The 20,691-nt window shown below is 43.6% G+C and overlaps 2 protein-coding genes across 2 annotated transcripts; one reads left to right on the forward strand and one right to left on the reverse strand.

Annotated features, from left to right (window-relative positions):
* Positions 1-1,606: 1,606 nt before the first annotated feature.
* LOC144700678 (glycerol-3-phosphate acyltransferase 5-like) lies at positions 1,607-3,130 on the reverse strand. Its single transcript, XM_078572153.1, has one exon. It carries the CDS (start codon positions 3,070-3,072, stop codon positions 1,732-1,734), a length of 1,341 nt encoding a protein of 446 aa, XP_078428279.1. The 5' UTR covers positions 3,073-3,130; the 3' UTR covers positions 1,607-1,731.
* Positions 3,131-5,216: 2,086 nt separating this feature from the next.
* On the forward strand, positions 5,217-9,975 carry LOC144700688 (pumilio homolog 1-like). The gene is made up of 10 exons (XM_078572164.1): positions 5,217-6,268; positions 6,338-6,827; positions 6,903-7,497; positions 7,564-7,705; positions 7,789-7,896; positions 7,969-8,181; positions 8,299-8,409; positions 8,828-9,022; positions 9,107-9,281; positions 9,469-9,975. Exons 1-10 carry the CDS (start codon positions 5,651-5,653, stop codon positions 9,495-9,497), a joined length of 2,676 nt encoding a protein of 891 aa, XP_078428290.1. The 5' UTR covers positions 5,217-5,650; the 3' UTR covers positions 9,498-9,975.
* Positions 9,976-20,691: the final 10,716 nt, after the last annotated feature.

The following is a 20,691-nucleotide window of genomic DNA, read 5'->3' on the forward strand; positions in this document are numbered from 1 at the left end:
CTGTCTTAAAAACTAGAAATCTTCAAAATATTTACATAGAAGAGGTTGTGAATATAACTTCCATTCGGCGTCAGAAAATCTCAAAGAGGCCAAACCCCAAGAGATGATCACACTTTGTTATTAAGCGCACTCCCACACTGCTTAACTGCCAGGGTAATTAACACAGAATAACCATTTTTTAACTACTGCGTCCAAGAGTAATGAATGGATGAATGCCATGACTTCAGAAAGTCATGCCTTAGAATGACAAAACGTGAGATATGGTTCTCAGAAATCCAAATCTTCATATTATTAGATGCAAATGGGTTCATTGTCTGACTATCCCAGCTTTATTTTGATCTACTTGGATGAAATATTGATCATTTCTCCTCATATTTAAATACTATATTTGCAAATAAAGATACATGATTTGCTCATTAGGTTATGTTTTATCACAGTTCAAATACATCTCTCACATGTTACCTTGTTAAAAATGACGCATAGTAAGCATTCGTCCCCTCGTGATCCGACACTATTATCAGTATCTTCAAGTGACTCAGTTGACCGTACTTTGATTAGGACATTGTAGGATCTCTCCAATCCTTTGCCTTAACAATACCAGACATAACCTTCATGGTTAATAAAACGGGTCAAAAGATGCATTCACCTAGTTGTGATGATTGGAAAACTTTAAAACACTTGCTCTCTAATCTAAAGGGAACTCTTCTCTATGGACTGCTAATTAAGAACGACTTGGATCTCACTATCAATCTGTTTAGTGATGCAGAATGTGAAAGGAGGCAAAGCTTTCTTAATCTATATGGAACGAAACTTGATCTTCCGGAGCTCCAAGAAGCAACCAAAAATCATCAAATCAAGCACTGAAGCCAAATGCGAAGCATTTGTATACTAAAATTAATAAGTAAAAGTATAAAATATTATCAAAATGTATCAAAATACAGATGCTGAGGTGTTATGGATTTAATCACTCCTGAAAAATATCCACGTTCAAACGCCCTCGACTCCAATATTATGATGCGACCACAAAGGTACCACAAACTTGGTCAAAGATCCAGTTCATCTGATGTGAAGGACATATCGCAACTGGCCGGCTGGCCGCCAAGTCTGCAGCAACGCTGACGATCAGGATTTTAACATAAAGAATAGCTAGAAAGAACGAGAGAAGAGAGAGAGCGAGTGAGAGAGAGCAAGAGAGAGAGATTCGTTTTAGATTTGGATTGCTGAAATTAGATTCCAATCCGGGTCCCAAGGGACTGCACCGAGCCACCCACCCGCAGAAATTAAAACTCTTTAACTCACGAGGGATGCTGATTTCGTTTCGAAAGAGGCCGCAAAAGAAGTTTTGAAATTCAATTGGCGCTCAAAAGACGAACTCCATGTTCTAAACACAAACGAACAAAGTCATAAACTTTCCCACCGACTCGCATTAACATCACCTTATCCATTGTCGCCGCCCGGGTTTATGTTCTTCGGTGAACATTAGCGACGTCTTCTCAGTCGAGAGACGATCTATTGTCATCCTCTACGCGCGGGAACGAAAACGATAATCAGTCTCTGCGCTCCTCGGAAACTGTCATTCCCTGGGGATCACGACGACGCGGGAAAATACAGAATCTACAGTTCTCGGCGAGTAAGAAACAAGCACGACTCCATGAAGATCAACCTCGCGGTTTCTCTGCGTGGAGACAAGTAAATACGCAGAAAGTGCAGAACTTCAACGAGAAAACAGAATCAAGTCCTTATCCGAGGATAACCCGGGGTGCAGGGCTTAGCCGCGGAGACGAGACCTTCGTTGCCGGCGAGCAACATGTACTTGTCTCTTCTGGTGTAACCCGAGCGCTCAAACCCAAGCGCGTCGGCGATAACGCCCTGGACGTAGTTGGCCACCTCTTGCGGCCGCTTCCCTCCCGCGCAGGTCTCCTCCATTGGCAACTGGTCGAGGAAGGTGATCTCGTAAGCCGGGCGGGGGTTCATGAGGAAGAAGAACACGTCCATGGCCTTCCATCCTCTCGCCGTGGTGGGGTGAAACATGCCGACTCTACAGTCCACCGCCACGGGCACTATTCTGTCCGTCAGCTCCGCGAACAGCATGGAGAAGCGAAGAAGGAAGGGCTCTCTGCAGGTCGTTCCTTCGGGGCACATAACCAGGTCGCCCATGGAAAGCGCGGCTTTGATCATCTTCGCGTCCGCTTCTCTCTCTCTGGTCAGGCCGAGGAGCTTCACCGGAGAGAGGATCTCCGTCAGTCGGGAGACGGAATAGGTGACGGAGGGGATCCGACGGCGGAGAGAGGCCGCGATGGTGATCCCGTCCATGACGGTCCGATGGTTGCAGACGAAGAGAACGCCGGTCGGGGGAGGTTTGCCGCGGACGGTCAGCTCGCCGCCGAAGATCCGCGCCATGGGTCGGATCCAGTGGAACGGGCCGAGGGTGGCTGCAGCCATGCGAACCAGCGCGAGGGCTATCCCCAGCGGTATCCAGAGTAGCACGAGAAGCGCCGAGCCGGCGGTCGGGCGGCGAACCAGCCGGCCGTCGTGGAAGATAACCGGCTTCGGGGCGGCCTCGTTACTTGCAGGAGTGGAGCTTACGCTGCGACCCAGGTCGAGAGGCGCGGCTCTCTCGCGGAGGAACCCGGTGGCGAGGCCGAAGCGACCGATGGCGAGCTCGGGGCCGAAGATCTGGTCCGCGCCGAGGTGCGCTTTCGCGAACCAGGCGGCCATTATCGTCGGCATCGCCGTCACCACGGCTCTTCTCCGGCGAGAGCTGAAGCGCTGCCAGGCCGCCGCGTCTAAGTCCTCGAAGTAGAACTTGGGCAGCACCGCCCTGGCCACCGCCGCTAGCTCCGCCTCCCTTACCCCGGCGCAGGCGGCGAAGACCATGACTCGCAGCGCCAGCCCGCCGCGGCCGGCGGCGCGGAGCAGAGAAATGAGCGGCCAGAGAAGGAGAAGGATGGTGAAGCGGAGCAGGCTGGAGGCTTCCAAGGCGACGAGCATGAAGTATGGGAATGGGTCAGAGTCCTTGAGCAGCGTCCCTTCTAGCGTCGTTTTCATGGGGATCTCTTCTACCTTCGCCATCCTCGTTCAAACTTCTTCGGCTGTCCCTCTCCTCCTCCCCCTCCTCCCCGTTTCATTATATCTCTTACCCAATCCGCGAAGAATGTTACTCTCTCGGTCTCTAGTTCTCTCTCTCACTCTCTCTTCAATGAGACAAGAGACTGTCCCCTCGTTCTCTGTGTCAAGTATTAAGTGGACTTGGTTGGAGGTAATGACTCGGTGTGGTGGCTCTGTCTACTAACCACCAGCGCTAACTCCATTAAGTACTTGAACTAAACCTACGGCAAAGAGAGACAGACGGACAGAGACAGAGGTGCAGATAGAGAGAGAGAGAGAGATAGAGAAAGAGAGATAGAGAGAGAGATAGAGAAAGAGAGATAGAGAAAGAGAGATAGAGAGAGAGATAGAGAAAGAGAGATAGATAGAGAGAGAGATATAGAGAAAGATATATATATATATATATAGAGAGAGAGAGAGAGGGAGAGAGAGATGGCGATCTGGTGGACTGACTCCATAGATCAAGAAGTTAAGTTTTTATCCAACAAATGATTGCCTTTGTAATTAAGCTTAGTCAGTGAGTGTCTGGAAGTGGGTTCTTAGCCCAGAATTAGATACCTGTCATTCTTGACCAAGACAATCACAGTTTATGGGATTGACTTCTTGGCTTAGGGCATGCTCTGCAGGGGAATGATAGTTAAGGATAGTTTTCCTTTACTTCCATTAGTTTATTGATAATTACAGGTTACTAAATCTACTGAGGCTTGCGAGGATAGACAAGAATAAGAAAAGTCCATGATGGACAGAGCTCCTCCCACAGAATTTGCAGTATTGGACCACATGCTGCAAAGCCAGCATGGAAAAGACAAAAAGAGCTCCCACGAGGAGTTCAAAGACACTTGAATCTACAACAGCCCAATCTATAGAGCCTTAGACTGCTAAAGTGCCAACAAGGAAGGTCAACAAACTACACTGTTGATAATATATAGTGGACCAACGAGAGAAGCCCCTTCAGTTACACACGGGTGAGCATATGCCCAATAATATAGAAGCTCAATAATAATAGTAAACCTTGAAAATGAAGGGTTTTGGAAAAGAACAAAAAACGTCATTAAGCACCCTTCTCTAAGTATCAGAGGTATTCCCAGGCATAATACTTATTCATAGAAATATATACTGGATGTCTGGACTTCCTGGAAATGAGACATTTTCACTGCCACATTTTCATAAGTTTTAGGAAATGTGGCAGTGAAAATAAAACTTAAATAAAACATTAATGATATGGCTATCTTTGTTTTAGGATGGTTATAAATAAAACTTAAACTTGTTGATAGATTTACCCTTCTACATCAGCAAATAATTGTCTATACTTTTAAGAAGATAAACTCGTTGACTAAGTCAACAGCTTGATTGCGAAGGCGCCGCACGTGTGAACAAATTTTAATTTATTCGGAATTTACTTTCCACGTGATCAGTGGACCCAATACTAGGAAGGTGGTCCCCTACACCTCGGAGATACTTAAATGCCTCCCAATTTAACATGGTCCGGTGGCCGTGGCCAGTCGCGACTCTCCACAGAGGAAGCGGTAGGCTGTTCTCGAGGTGCATTTTAAGATCGTGGAAACTGCAGCGATCCAGACCGTTGAATATCTGATCAATCAGATTTCGCACTGCTCCAAAAGTTAAACCCTAGGCCATTCCGCACGTGCGGGTTGAGCACGCGCTGTAGATGACAGTGCTAGGGTTTCCAGGGAAAAGCGTTATCCCCCGTGGAATTAATAATAGTAATAATAGAGCCGTAATTAGGTTAAAATCTAGGGATTTGCAGCTAGCAATAACGATATTTAATTACCAAGCCGTTGAAAATATCAATTATGATACTGTAAAAATAAGGTAGGCTGCTGCGGAAAGTGCGAGCTCCCGTTGAATTAATAATTTAAGGGTAGGTATTTGGGGCCAATAAAAATATATTTATAAAGTCGATGAAGCAGTAAAATATTTTTGCAGATTAAAAATTGCAATTCATTTAGAAACGGGAACCGTATATTAATTATAATAATAATATTCTGCGATTTTGGCGTCTGGTCTCATAAAACCCTAGAAAAGGCGTGTTTGCCTTGACAGGGGAGAGAGCGGGGGCGAGGGCGAATCTGCAGCGTCCGTTTTGAGATCGGACGGCGGTGGTGAGACAAGGGCTCGTGCTTATCACTCTTGGCTCGCCTGTCACTGTCCTTCTTCTTTCTCCTTCAGCTACTCGTTTCATGTTCATTTCTACGCCCTGCGATGGCGCAATTCCTCGCCGATCAACAGGCTGTGCGCGGTAGAGATCAAGCCGTCGAGCTCTGATCTCCCAGATTCGATTCATCGTCCATAGATCGCTCTTTGATTTTGCCTCAGTCGTCGTATTCTAGATTTTTTCGCCTCGAGTACCATGCTAATTAGGTTTTCGCGAGGAAAGATCACAACTTTATTGATTTGAGTCGTGTTTCATCCCCAATGGGTTGCATCGCCGCGTTCGGTCAGACATAGAGTGGTCTGCGATTCGGAAAATCTTCGGTTTTGCTGATTACTGGTTCCGCCATCGTTTTTTTCGCCTCCTGGGATGGTCACGGAGAGCCTAAGAATGCTTTCTGACATGGGAATGAGAACGGTGATTGCTAGCGGCGGAGGGGGCGATGGTTTCAATGGCGATGAATCCGGTAAGGATTTGGGGATATTTCTCCGAGAACAGCGTCGCCAGGAAGCTTGCGATCTTTACAGGAGCGGGTCGGCTCCTCCGACGGTGGAGGGTTCGATCAACGCGGTGGGTCGGCTCTTCGGGGGCGATGGGTTTCCTGATGGTGGGATGAACGGCCACAGATTCCTCTCCGAAGAGGAAATCCGATCCGATCCTTCCTACCTCTCCTACTACTACTCCCACGTCAATCTCAATCCGCGGCTTCCCCCGCCGGCGCTCTCCAGAGAGGACTGGAGGTTCACGCAGAGGCTGCAGGCGGGGAGCTCGGCGCTGGGCGGGATCGGCGATCAGCGCAAAGCCGGCCGCGCCGACGACGTCGTCGCCCGGGCGGCGTTCGCCGCCCAAGCAAGGTACGCTCAGGAGGATCGCGGCGAGCCGGGCTCGAGCTCCGGCGAATGGCTGGATCGAGGCAACGATGGCCTGATCGGGCTATCGGGACTCGGAATCGACGGCCGGCAGAAGAGCATTGCCGATATCTTTCAGGTGATCGTCTTCTTCCTGTTCATCTTTTGATGGGCAATTCCTTATTCGCTGTTTTAATCTTCTTTTTAGGATGATCTGGGAGGAAATTCTTCGCTCTCTAGGCATCCTTCTCGCCCTGCCAGCCGCTGCGCATTCGAAGAGAGCGTAGAAGGGTTAGATCCTCAGCTTCTGGCGAGGGCCCCCAGCCCTTGTCTTCCTCCTGTGGGCGTGAAGATCAATAGCAACGGTTCTTCTTCTCTCCATCCCGCGTCGTCTGCGACGGCTGAGCCTGCCGATATTTTGAATGCCTTGTCAAATTTGAGCCTGGCCAGAGGTGACGACGACAAACACCTTCATCAGGTCAAGCAGAATCATTATCTTAAGAAATCGGCGTCTGCCCATCTTGGCAATTCATCTTATGGCGAGGGTCAGAAGTTGAATCCCAACCCTGCTTCAAGCTCCTTCTCAAAGGCAAATTCCTTCAACAACGCTGGGTCCCCTGTTCAGTATCAGAACTTGGAAGCTCCTTGCGAGCCTTTTGCTGGGTTGGCCTTGAATCCTGCGTTTGCCCCCATGATGGGTACGCCATACCTCTCATAAAGATTTATTCTTTTAATCCGGATTGCATTTTCTAACGGGTATCATTTGTGAACAGGATCTAACTTAGTTGGAGACCATTTTCATCAAAATCTTGGTCGGATAGGGAGTTTCAATGATGCCTCTCAGCTTCAGATGCCTGCAGTGGATCCGATGTATTTACAGTATGTAAGAATGTCTGAATACGCTGCTCAGGTGGCTGCTACATACGGCGGCTCGTCACTCGACAAAGGATATATGAACAGTTCTTACTTGGATGCGATTGGTCAGCAGAACATGCAGAAAGCTTATCTCGGCTCGTTGCTCTCGACGCAGAAGCAATACGGAATGCCATTCCAGGGAAACAAGCTGGGCAGTCTGAATCATGGGTATTATGGAAATTCTGGATTTGCATTTGGAGGGAGCCCGTTGACTAGCCCAATTATACCCGGATCTCCAGTGGGAGGGGGCAGTCCTCATAGGCCTGGTGACCGTAACAGCCGGTTTCCAAGTGGGATGAGAAACTTGGGCGGCGGCGTGCTCGGATCTTGGCGGTCTGACGTCGGCGGTGGTTTCGACGAGGGTTTCGCTTCGTCTCTCCTGGAGGAGTTCAAAAGCAACAAGACTAAGTGCTTTGAACTGTCGGAGATTACCGGTCATGTTGTTGAATTTAGGTAGGATTTCATTTTTTTAAGCTCATGGGATAGATTACTTATTACTTTTTATATCTTTGAATCCAGCGCCGACCAATACGGAAGTAGGTTTATTCAGCAGAAGCTTGAGACGGCTACAACTGAGGAGAAGAACATGGTTTTTGAAGAAATAATGCCGCAGGCTCTTTCGTTAATGACTGACGTTTTTGGCAATTATGTTATTCAGAAGGTTGTTACTGAGAAAGTTTATTTATATCTTGAAATTCTGATTGTTGTATTATATTTTTTTCATCTGCTTTCTTTTTTATTCAGTTTTTTGAGCATGGAACTCCGGCTCAGAGGAGAGAACTTGCTGATCAACTTACTGGGCACGTCCTGACTCTCAGCCTTCAGATGTATGGATGTCGAGTCATTCAGAAGGTAAGCTGTATTTTTAAACACGCAATCCGAAATTTAATAGTTTATTAATTTTTTTCTTCCATTTCTTCGCAGGCTATAGAAGTCGTGGACATAGACCAACAGACTAAGATGGTGGCTGAACTTGAAGGCAATATCATGCGCTGCGTACGGGACCAGAATGGAAACCATGTGATTCAGAAATGTATCGAATGCATCCCCCAGGACGCCATTCAGTTCATCATCTCTTCTTTCTATGATCAAGTTGTTACGCTTTCGACCCATCCTTACGGCTGTCGGGTGATACAGGTTCGAAAATCCTTTTTCAAATTTGCATTTCTTCCGGATTCGATTGTATGATAGTCACCACATACTTTTGGAAACTAAGATTTCTGTATTGAATAATAAATTGAGCCGTATGTGCAGAGAGTTTTGGAGTACTGCGATGATCTGAAAACCCAGCGCATCATGATGGACGAGATTCTTCAGTCTGTTTGTATGCTGGCAGAAGATCAGTACGGGAACTATGTTGTGCAGGTACGGTTTGATGTCTCTCGAATTCCATCTTTCGGTGGGAATTATGTTACTTTGTGTAGGATTTACCTAGATAACGGCGAGGAGTGGAATATGGCGAAGTCTTCATTGGCCTCATTCTGTGCCCATGCCAGGATGATGATGATGATGAAGTCTTCATCATCACTCTTCACTCGCTCCAATTAGCATCATCATCATAGTTGCAAACGATGGCGGTGAGAATGGCACTGGAAGGATGAGTTCCACGCTGTGTCTCTTATCCACTCAACAATGATGATGATGAAGTCCTCATCGTTTTTGATTCTTCTCATGATGACGATGACGACGACGAAGACAGCGATGACAGTTTTGGGATGTGATGAATAGTAAATTCTGTGTCAATCAACCTTATACCTTAAACTTCCTCTGTTTTATGTCTCAGCATGTACTAGAGCATGGGAAGCCGCACGAGCGGTCCGCTATAATCACCAAACTGGCCGGGCAGATTGTTCAAATGAGCCAGCAGAAGTTTGCATCGAACGTTGTGGAGAAGTGTCTCACATACGGCAGTCTTGCAGAACGTCAGATCTTGGTCAGCGAGATGCTTGGATCAACTGATGAAAATGAACCGCTTCAGGTTTTCTCTCTTTCTTTCTTCATGATCTCTTTCTTGTCTCGATTCCACGACTGTATGTTGATGGGTTATTCTTTATGATCTCAGGCGATGATGAAGGATCAATTTGGAAATTACGTCGTGCAGAAGGTGCTTGAGACCTGCGATGACCAACAGCGTGAACTTATCCTCTCGCGAATTAAAGTGCACCTCAACGCTCTGAAGAAATATACTTACGGAAAACACATAGTTGCCCGCGTGGAGAAACTGGTCGCTGCTGGGGGTAAGAAAAAATAGAAAATTCATTATATTGCAACTATAGATAATATAGAAATGAGTTTCATTTAACCTTAGAATTACAGTGCAGTGAAATTTAGAAAGACTTAAAGAGTTATTTGTTTAGAGATTTAATGAGGAAATCGGCTGCTTTACTGATTTGGTTCTAATGTCTCTTGGTTGAATGAATGCAGAGAGAAGGATTGGAGTGCAATCGTCTTGAGGAGAATGTACAGCTAACGGAGGCATTTACGAGCTAAGTTACCAACACTTTAGTATTTTAGTATGTCGTCTATTTTAAGCGTTTAGGGCGGCAAGGGCTGAATTGCTCGGCCTTGTACTGTGGCATGTTGTACTTAGAGAGAAGAGAGAAAGCGAGAGAGAGATGTACATTGTGTAGCTGAGCCTTAGATTATGCAGAGGTTGAGTCCGTAGTAGAAATTGGAGATGGGCAACCTCCGATGGTGACTCCTGATGGCGTGGTAACTGTTTGTATAAATGGTCAAGTACCGTCTTAGTGTGATATATAAAGATCGTTATGCGATGGGCCGCTTAGGTTGGTCTAGGTTACTAGTTATCCATAGGGAAATTTCCGTTAGTCTGGACTCCTTGGATCGGTTGTTTGCTGTGTTTCCGTCTATTGTAAAAACTTTTGGTTAATCATATTTTCGTCATATTTATGAATATTTACTTCTGTGGAACGATAGCTTTTGTCTTGTTGGTTCTGATCCATATCAAGATGTCTTTCTTATTAGATCATAAGTTGGGGTTATTTCTGTTTATCTTATTTGGACTTAATTTTGTATGTCACTGATTATTGTATGATATAAAAGCTGGATTTGTGTAATCCACGCTTCAAGCTTATTTGGAAATCCAACCAATATTTCTTGATTATTACTTGAAGTCGAATCCATTCAAAAGGTTATCTTTAATTGTTTGGGTTTAGCTTTCGATGAATCGTTTGAGAGGAGCTAATTTATCCGGATTTTTTGCAATAGAAAACTGTTGCCTTGGGGGTAACTTGATTATCATTCAGTTACTCCCATCTCAGTCCCGACCTATATTTTAAGGTTTGATACTCCTTAATTTATCTGGAGACGAATCCATTTAACTTTTGCATAAATTAAGCATTTGAAAACTTGATAGGGCTGGAACTATATGATCACTCAGTAACTGATCTACTCCACTTTTGCCTAAAACGAGATCCTGCCGTAATCTTAGCTTTGACCCCCAAGGCCAACCCCTGTAAGCCATAAACACTGTATGGCACTAAACACTTGAGCTGTTAATAAATGAGTTTTTATATGTTGTACAGCATAACCTGCTTAGCTTTGACTTTGAATAGAATATTTTATTGTAACAATCTCTAATGTCAATCAATGTCTCAGTATTTTGACTTAGTTTCATTTTCTTTCAAGGGTATGGGATCTCTTATAGTTTTTAATTTATCACGTCTAAGTGTACTCCAAAAATGTCACTTTCTACCGTCAAAGAGTCGCAAGATGATGGATTTGATATGGACTCTTATTTAGGATAGTCTGCATTCAACATAGAATTGCATTGTGTATATATTTTCACACCAGCTCCTGACATATACCTTAAATAACGTTCTGTATATATTGGTTCAATAACGTTAAAACATTTTGCATTCCATATATCTTATTGGCAACTCCAGCAGGTCCAGATAGGGGGTAGTTTATTAAATAATATTTCTAGCGTTCATGAAAGTGTGAGGCATGGGCAGAGCCTCTATACACATAAGCCCAACTTCTCCTTGCATATAAGAAAGGGTAATGCATTACATCAATTATACATTACGGCCCCAATTTATGGCATGTGGCAGCGCAATTTATGGATAGTTCCCTGGTTTCAACAGCTCGTGTTACATGTAGAGACTGTTTTCAAGAATCTTGTACGGGATTGCTACCTAGTGTTAATAACACTATACAGGAGATACGAACGTTCTTGACATTATGTTTTTATATTTGTTAACTATCACGCACAAATATATCCCTTAATAAATGAATATTGGAAATATCATTTGATCCATCTCATATAGGATCAAACGTTAAACATCTGAATAATCGTTGAATCTATGAATCCTAAAGATTTCAGTTCTCAACTCCTTGAAATTTGAATTAGCTAATGCCAAGCGCTTTTAAAGGAAGAATTCTCCCTTTTAGTACCATCATAGACTGGGCAGCCTCACCATCATTTAATCTTTCACTAATACAACCCATACGGAAACTTTAGGACAATCTAAGACCGACTTCAGAGGACAGTAGTATGGGTACTTATTTCCAAGGGTTCCTATCTTGGATAAACAAAGTGCTTTTTGTCCCTATAGAGAACATTAGAATTAGTGCACATATCAAGTGGTATGATTGAGGGCAATTTGCACTAATAGCTTTTAGGTTTATAGTAATTGACTTAAACCAAATATGTCGACAATCATAAATTTGTGGAGTTGGATACACAACTAGATAATTCCTTGAAAAGTTTCTTCAAGCCACACATTTGTTTGCCATCAACATGTTCCCACATGGTTCTTGGTATTTTTACGTAGAATCATAGGAGAGTGAAGTTCTTATAATACCCTTGTAATTATGAAAAGGAGGGGCACATATTGATACTTTCCTAGGTGTGTTATCTCCAGTAGCATTTGTCCTTTTATACTTGAACTGAGTATTTCTCATAAAACCCTTGTAATTAACTTACATCATACAACCTCTAATATACCTTATTCATATGACCCTCTACGGCATGTAGCAGTTTGGTTAATAACTTTAAAATCCCAACAACTATTTGTTGGATCACTGAGTCCAATGTACAGATCAACAAAGCCTAGATCAATTGAGCCCAATCAATAGGTTGAGTTGTAATCACAAAAGATTACCAAGCGACATGGAGAGTCTTGAAACAAAAATGTCGTTATTTCAACACGTTCAAGGGGGCTTACTGATAGTGTATTGTCTAATATTTCAATTATAGAATGACTTATGGGTATCATCAATTGTTAAACGCCAATTAGTATTTCTAGTTGGATCTTTTGTTGATTTTCAAGTCAAACGATAACTTACACAATGATGAGGGACACAAAAGTGTAATTCATGAAATTGATAAATTAACACCAAAATAATATTAATTAAGTATTCCTTGAGGGTGATACGAATTCAGTTTAATCCTATAGAATGGGACTAAGTCAATGGGGCAGAGATTTAACCATGGTAATTAGGGAATACCTATTATATCCCGAAATTAATGGAAGTAGGAGATTCAAAGTTTAGCACACAGATTTATAAGGTAAACAACCACTCAGAGAAAATCAACAATTATCATGAACCACAAATTATCTCAAAATTAAGGTGTCACAAGGTACCTCAGAGACGGAAGCCAAAAACTTAATTGTTATGATGTTGAATGACCTTTATTGATGTTGATCTGCAGCTCCACAAATGGGTGCGAATAAAGAGAGGAGAAGGTGTGGGAAGCGGATAAAATGAGAGTGTAAGAATTGGTCGGCACGAAAATATGTTGATGTGTAATGAAACAGGGGTGAAGATGTAGTGTGGGAAATGAACTTACATGTAAGATGGGATAATGAGTGAGGATTGATGAAGATAAGAAGGGAGATAATTAGAAACGACGTGGAGATTATGGGGGTGAGATGAAGGGATGTATTCAATGAGGTCAAGGGAAAGATGATGGGAAAGTGACGAAGAAGATAAGGTATGGAGAATAGGGAAGGAGGAACCCAAGAGGAGTTAATCAGTGTTGAAGACGAGAAGCCGTCATAACCATTCCGTTGCCGTTATCACCAGAAATTCACCGTAGAATCACTCTCTTCTCACAAAAAAACTTCACATTAATTCTCAAGCAAAATTTTCCATACAAACAGGCTCGTAGCCCTTTTAAAGGAAAAGAAAACATGCAGTTACAAAGAAAATAAACCGTGGACGGTTTGAGAGAAAGTGGTAGAGAGATTGATGGTTTACGTGGAGAAAGTCATGTGAGAGAGGTTATGAGAAAAGTGAACTGGGAAGTTATAGGAAAGAGAGAAAGAACGAAAATTAGAGAGGGAAGAGAGTAGTGGAATAGTCAAAAAAGGTAGTTAAGAGGATGAGAGATTGGATAAAAAGAAAGAAAACATGTGGAGAAGAAAAGTCAAAGCTAATGGTTGAGTGAGGAGAGAGAGAAAAAGAACGTGAGAGCCAGAGAGGAGAAAAGTCAAAGCAAGGGGCTGAGTGAGGAGAGAGAAAAAGAACTTGAGAGAGAGAAAGGAATAGGGAGAAGATGAGGGAGGGAAATGTTTAGCATTTCCCATCACAAATCGTTATGGATACATATATAGCAACCAAATGAACTCTTTCCCACTATATATGCATGGTTTTTCAGCACGTGGTCATAGGGTTGACCTCTCTCATCACATGAGCAGAGAAAATAGTGTTATTCTATGATGATATTTTGATGTACTTCTTGTATCTCCCACATGTATGATTGTTTATAATATGCTTTAAGTATATTATGATCTCATCATAGTTAATTTTTGTACTTCATCAAAAACATTACATGAGACTAATAATGATCACGATTTATTTTAACAAATTTGATCAAGACATAGTAGTGTGACTGTCTTTAGGCCACACATAATTTGATCAATCATCCAACGTAAAGGCAGATCCTGAAGACATTATGCAAAAAGTCAGTGCAATATTACTTACAAAATGGTGATGTTAAAATCATAACATCGCAAATCCATTAATAGGAATGTCATTCAAAATATGCGTATTATATTATATATGCGTTGATCAATACTTCTATAGATTAATTTACCTTATCCAAGTTCGTTGCAGTGACAACATTGAGCGCGTGGCCTTATCTCTCATCATCCCTTACAAAACCTCGAACTTTGTTTTAGATTGTCACAACCTTATTTTAAAGTAGGAAACCTCAAACTACTTTTAGCGTATTAGAATGTTTTTAATTTTGGAATGTAGACCAATGGGTAGAATACCCTAAGAATCAAATCCCAACTAGTGTTTTCATGATGAAATCAAATAAACTGATATTTCGGAAAATTTAGACAGGGTTAGTTACGATATTGGGTATGGGTCTAGTTATTTCAATATTAGCATTAGTGGCAAAATATGAATATTAGCATTTCCACCTATTAATAGTGGTACATGGTGGTATGGAAAGTCGCTTTAGATATCGGATATCGATTATTTGATATCCAGATATAAGATAATGTTAAAGGATTGGGGATCATGATTTATGACATGATTACCCTTCCATAAGGTTGTAATCTGAATATACATAATTACTTAGTAAATAATGATAAGATTATAATTTTGAGATCATTTGTCTCTAAACATTTATTCTAAATATTCATATCCAAAGATGCTCAATATAAACATTAAACTATGTGGAAAGATTGACATTATATGATCTCTATATTATAGAGAGATCCTCTTGCCATCATTGTACATACACTAGGGATATGTGGTGGGTGCTCTTTGGATAAAGAATTCACTGAATTGATTTGTATGGATTCCAGAAATGATATTACATCTAAACATTAATTAGGTTGATTCATGTCATGGTTGTCTAAGTGGTTCTTACACATGAGACACCAAATACATATTTTGGATGGAAGAGTATGTTCTGAGTATGATGTTTGAGTCCCTAATCACATGATTCAAATAAGTCATAGCTCATACATAAAAATAATTAGATGAAGGTGATTGAGTGGTCAAGATGAGATTGCCTACTCTTAGTGTAAGAGAATATTGAATCAAGGGGGGATATGCATTAAATTTCCTACCTAAGTTAGTCGATATATTGGAGAATAGGCTCTCCAATGATCTCTGTTGTGCATGTCTACTAGCTAGAGTGAAAGATTATCGCTTAATGATTAACATATCCTATGTCACTTGGAAGTATTGTGTAGATAAAGGATTATACTTATATGATAACTCATGAACCCAACATAAAGCGTGAAACCCTTTATATCTAAAGGTTATTTTTTACATCATTTTATTGATTTGACCTTCATTTTTTGTATGTATTCTAATGCCATATATAATTTTCTCGTTGGTTTTAAAATAACACATTTTAATAACTAACTTCTACATAATTACATCCCCATGAAGTTTCATTCAAAAAGCGGTTTAAAAGCATCCTTTGTGAGAAACACCTGTGAATCCTAATCCAATAACCAAGGTCAAGAAGATATGTGAATCCTGTGAATCCTAATCCTTTGTGAATCCTGAGAAACACCCTAGGAAGAAGGACCTCCAGAAGAATAAGCTCAAGAAGAGAAAGAAACAAGAAGATATGTTGTCATTTGATAGAGCTGCGCCCTAGGGTTAAGTACCTTGGGCTATTACATGAAAGATAGGGTTCAGGCCATCGTGGACCCAACAGCCTTGGATCTGTTTACTTATGTCTGATAAGGACGTACCAGAAGAGATTGGCCCAACCCAATAACCAAGGTCCAATGTACAATATATAATCTGAAGTGACTAAGTAGCACTGGTTGACACCTCCACAAGCTAGGAAGTAGATGCTGCGCATTCCCAGCTGGGAGAATACCCGCTGAAAAATCCAACCAAGAAGGCCTTTAGTGAGAATATATGTCACTTGCTCACTTGATGGAACATGTTAGAGGCAAATAAGGTGGCTATCAATTTTCTGGTGTACGAAGTGCCTTTGGAGGCAGATATGATTTGTATGATCATGTTGGATTGGGTTGTGTCCCATATCAATGGCCTACTTTCTATCACAACCAATCATAGTTGCTGACTGTTGTGATATATGTAGGTCTTCAAGAATGCCTTGAATTCATAATACTTCACAACCACCCTTCAAAAGAGCTAAAAACTTGGCTTTTGCACTATATAGCGACACATCAAGAAGCTTCTCACTATACCAAGCAATGAGGCTTCCAAGAAAGAAAGTACAGTATCCAGTAGTAGAGTGACTATCAACTGCAGAACCACCGTGATTGGAGTTGATATATGCTTCCAAGACTGGTTCTCCACCATGCCGAAAGAGTAGGCCATGGCCTGCCATCCCTTTCAAGTATGCTAACAACTTGTAGGCTGCCTGCATATGGGCCTCCCTCGGACTGTGCATGAATTGACTTTGGATGTTGATGGTGAAGGCAACATCAGGCTAAATGATGTCGGACGTCGTCCGGTCGACACCGAATATGATGGTTCGGTCCTGGTAAGAGATGATGGTATCGGACGTCTACAGTGTCGTCGTCCGACGGATGAAATCCTAACTGGTTATGTGACTATGATGCTCTATATGCCCTACGTGTCGTACGTGCAGGCTCCGACTCGAGGGAGGCGCCGAGCTCCAAGCTTGGACGGGGTCGCCGGGTGACAGCGACGGTGGCCTCTCGAACCTCGTCAAAGAGACGAAGGCGTCTACGGCCGAATGGAATCTATCCGTAGGGCTCGCACGTAACGGACATACTCGTTCGTACCGGTAAGATACTCAGTTGATCGTAGTCCTCTCAATTCGTCCTCTCTCACCTACCTAGCCCGAGCGCGGTGGAGTCAAGATGACGATACACTGCAAGTGGTAAATAAACGAGCGACGGGAGAGGACGGTGTACCTCGTCGCTGGTGGCTCGTAGTGCAGTGTCGTCGACGGTCAGCAGCGATTCGGAGCGGGTGGGGCGGAGAGTTGCCGGAGAGATCACGGCGGCTCGACAAGCGGAGTAGCGCTGGAGCCCTTCATAAAGGTTGGCGGAAGACTCGTTGAGGACGTCCTGCGCTCGGGGTGACGACCTCTTTGGGGTGGTGAAGAATGGTGCCCCAAGGCGTCGTTCGTCGAGATGTCGAAGGTTGCAACGATTGCCGGGGCGCAGGGCGCGGTGGAGGAGCCCAGTGATGGCACCTAGTGAGGTGGCGGCATGGGGCAACGACGTGCTTGGTGGCTGCGTTTGCTGCTACGGCTGCTCCGATGGCTGCGATAGTGCTCAGCGCTTGCGGTAAGCTGGGGCGGCTGCGGCTGCTCCAGTGATTATGTCCGGTCCGTCGGCTCTAGCAGCACCCGCTGGTCGCAGCGGCGCCCGCGGCTGGTGGCGGCCCCCGCGGTTAGCAGCGGCGCCCGCGGCTGGGGGGGCGCTTGCTGGTCTCGACGGCGCTTGCGACTGCGGCTTGCGGTGGCGCCCAAGGCTGGGGCGGCGCCCGTGGGTCTTTGGCAGCCCAGCAGCGGCGTAGAAGCAGCGCGCCCACGGCGGCGGCCATCTAGGGATCCAAATGGAGCCCTAGAACGGGCACGCGGGCGGGACGGAACGGGCGCGAACCCGTCCCCATTCCGCTCCGCCCATTCTCTCTCCTCTTTCTTTTTCTTTTTTTCTTCCTTTCCTCCCTTTTTTTGTATTTTCTAAAGGTGAGACCAAGCTTGAACGAGAAACTCTCTGAAAATTAAACCTGGACTTAGGTTTAGGGAGCCCATCTCCTCCCTTATATAGGGTGGGAAAATAGGCCCCTAAATGGGCCATAAAGGGTCCTTTTGGGGAGCCCTTATAAATGGGCTCCCCCTTACAAGCAAAGAGGAAACTAAAAAAGATCAAGGGGGGGGGGGATTAGGGGGAAATAGGAAGAGAAACGGGGAACGGGCAAGGGGAGAGGGGGTCAAAGGAACGCCCCTCCCCCTTGATGGTAAACGGCGGACGAACGACATGTCGTGGATGTGACTACACGCGACGAAAACATAATGACGAGAACGAGAAAGAGACAAACATGTAGAAAAATGATGAAAACAAATGATAAGCGAGCGTCTATCACCCGATCTTCAACATCGAGGGGGGGGCGACACGGATGACGTCATCGATGAACTTCGATGGCGCGCACCATCACCAAGTATGATTCAAGCATATCAGCTTCCCAATCAGCCACCGATATCATTCTTAATCAACAAGTCAAACATCTTCACACAAGCCCAATTTAACATTCTGATCAATGGGCACACTTGATGGTTTACAGTCTGCCATCCCTGTCTCTTTCAAAATATCAAGAATATATTTCCATTGTGAGAGGAAGATACTGTCGGAAAGTAGGCATCTTCAATTCCCAAGAAATATCGCCGTAGTCCAAGGTCCTTGATATCAAACTGTTGACACAGCTTCTGGCTTAGATCCTGGCTATCCACATCATCTCCGTTAATGACAATATCATCCACATATACAAGAAGAATTAAAATCCTCACTTTGATAGTATCAAACCATGACCTTGGAGAACTTACCAAAACATGCACGACTACTTCATCCCATACAAAGATTTCTTTAACCTACAGATGCACCCCTTGGGACACTCGGAGCAATATCCTGGCGGAGGCTGTATATATATTTCTTTGCCAAGATCACCATGTAGGAATGCATTTTTAACATCAAAATGATGCAGTTTCCAATTGAAAGTGACCACTGCGCCAACCAATATACGAGATGTATTAAATTTTTTCACTAGAGCGAAGGTTTTTTCATAACCCTCACGTAGGTCTGAGCATATCCTTTGGCTACTACCCAAGCCTTGTACGGTTCAACTTATTTGTTCACCTCGTATTTCACAATGTATACCCACCGACATCCCGCTAGCATTTGCCTCTGGGTAAGGGCACTACCTCCCAAATGTCATTCTTTGACAATGCCTCCATTGCAACATTCATGGCTTGATGCCACTCATCATTTTGTTCTGCTTCAGTGAATGTTTGAGGAATTGTGACACTATTGACACCAGCAAGACAAGCTTGGTATGCCTGATTCAACTGTTGGTAGGTCACATAGTTGGCTAGTGGATACCGTGATTTTTGACTTCATGCTCGCTGTCTTTTACGGAGGGCAATAGGTCACTCCACATCCACATCAGAATCATCCTGCATTGCCCCATCAAAGTCTAGATCTACTGCATGTTCATTAGGTACCCCCTCCCCCCCAGAGGGATCCGATGAAGTAGGAGGAAAAGCTTTCTCATCTAGTTGGACCCCCATTCTTGCTTATAGAGGATCTTCAACAGAAATATCATAATCACTCATCAAAGGAATAGAGAATAATGGTTCACTACATTGATAGCTGATGCATCATAATTAGAATTCTTGTGTAACCAATATACGGAGGTTTCAGAGACATTAGAATAGCTTTATGCCTCACTAAAGGAAACATCAAGGGACACAAATAGCCGCCGAGTGGGCAGATGATGGCCACATGGCCTTTTGTGTAGAAGAACAGCCCAAAAATAGACACCTCAGTGCCTAAGGACTTAAGTTGTCTATTGCATTATGCAAATGTACATACACAATGCATCCAAAGGCCAGTCTAGAGCTGTACTGAAGAAAAGAAACGACCCATGAGGTCAAGAGAACTTTGATATTTTAGCCCTTTAGCTGGAAGACGATTAATAAGATGGACATATGTTGCCAATGCCTCTCCTGACATATATTTTGGCACAAACTGATGTAGTAGAAGAGCTCAAGTGATCTCTATCGCATGACCAATCTTTTGCTCTGACAGCCTATCCTACAAGGGTGTATAAACGTATGATGCCTCATGTATTACACCTTGACTCATGTAGAATGCTGACATATGGTCATTAAAGTAATCTCTTGTGTTGTCCAGCCTGAAAACCTTCACTTGAGTGTTGAATTGGGTTTGAACCATTATGCAAAAACTTTTAACCTCTATTACTTCTGACTTCTGCTTTAGTAAGTAGGCCCAAGTAAAATGAGTGCAATCATCCACAAAACTATAAACCACCATGCTCCCTTTAGGGACGCTGTAGGACTTGGACCCCACATCAATGTGCAATCTCTGAAAAGGCTCTAAACACTTTTCACTTTTATGCTTAAATGATGTTCGAAGATGTTTAAGAGTTGATATGCACCACACACAAACTTCGTAATGTTACAACTCTTAGAGAAATTAGGAAACATGTGTCCCAACACTTCAAGCGACGGATGTCCCAAATGGAAATGACAAAGTTTGAATTGTTGTAGGGGAGACATGATGGCTTCACTTTATTCCGGTTGGTCTAAACAGTCATTCTCACAGATGATCATCCTCAAAGTAAAGAAGACCATCTTGCTCCTCAAAGCATCCAATCCTTCCATTAAACTTTGGATCCCGTACAAAACAACCATCAAACCCCAATGTTAGGATGAAAGGAGTATCTTTAACATAGTGGTGCAAGGAAAATAGTTTTGCTTTGATTTTAGGGACATGCTGGACATTTTTCAATACACCCAGTCCTTTGATAAGGACTATACCAATACCAATCACTGGTAGTGGTTCCCCCCTTGCAATGAGCACTTCCTGGAAACTGGATTGGGGAAGATAGGTAGAAAATTTGGATTAATGGGGAGTCATATGACTTGACTCCCTAGAGTCCAAAAATCCACTCTAACGG

The sequence above is a fragment of the Wolffia australiana genome, chromosome 1 (assembly GCF_029677425.1).
Source record: "Wolffia australiana isolate 7733 chromosome 1, ASM2967742v1".
In the NCBI taxonomy this organism is placed as follows: Eukaryota; Viridiplantae; Streptophyta; class Magnoliopsida; order Alismatales; family Araceae; genus Wolffia; species Wolffia australiana.

Coding starts and splice junctions, on each gene's coding strand:
- LOC144700688 (XM_078572164.1), top strand. CDS start 5,651: ATGGTCACGGAGAGCCTAAGAATGCTTTCTGACATGGGAATGAGAACG. Junction 9,023..9,106: donor ATGAAAATGAACCGCTTCAG/GTTTTCTCTCTT, acceptor TTATGATCTCAG/GCGATGATGAAGGATCAATT. Junction 9,282..9,468: donor GAAACTGGTCGCTGCTGGGG/GTAAGAAAAAAT, acceptor GAATGAATGCAG/AGAGAAGGATTGGAGTGCAA.
- LOC144700678 (XM_078572153.1), bottom strand. CDS start 3,072: ATGGCGAAGGTAGAAGAGATCCCCATGAAAACGACGCTAGAAGGGACG.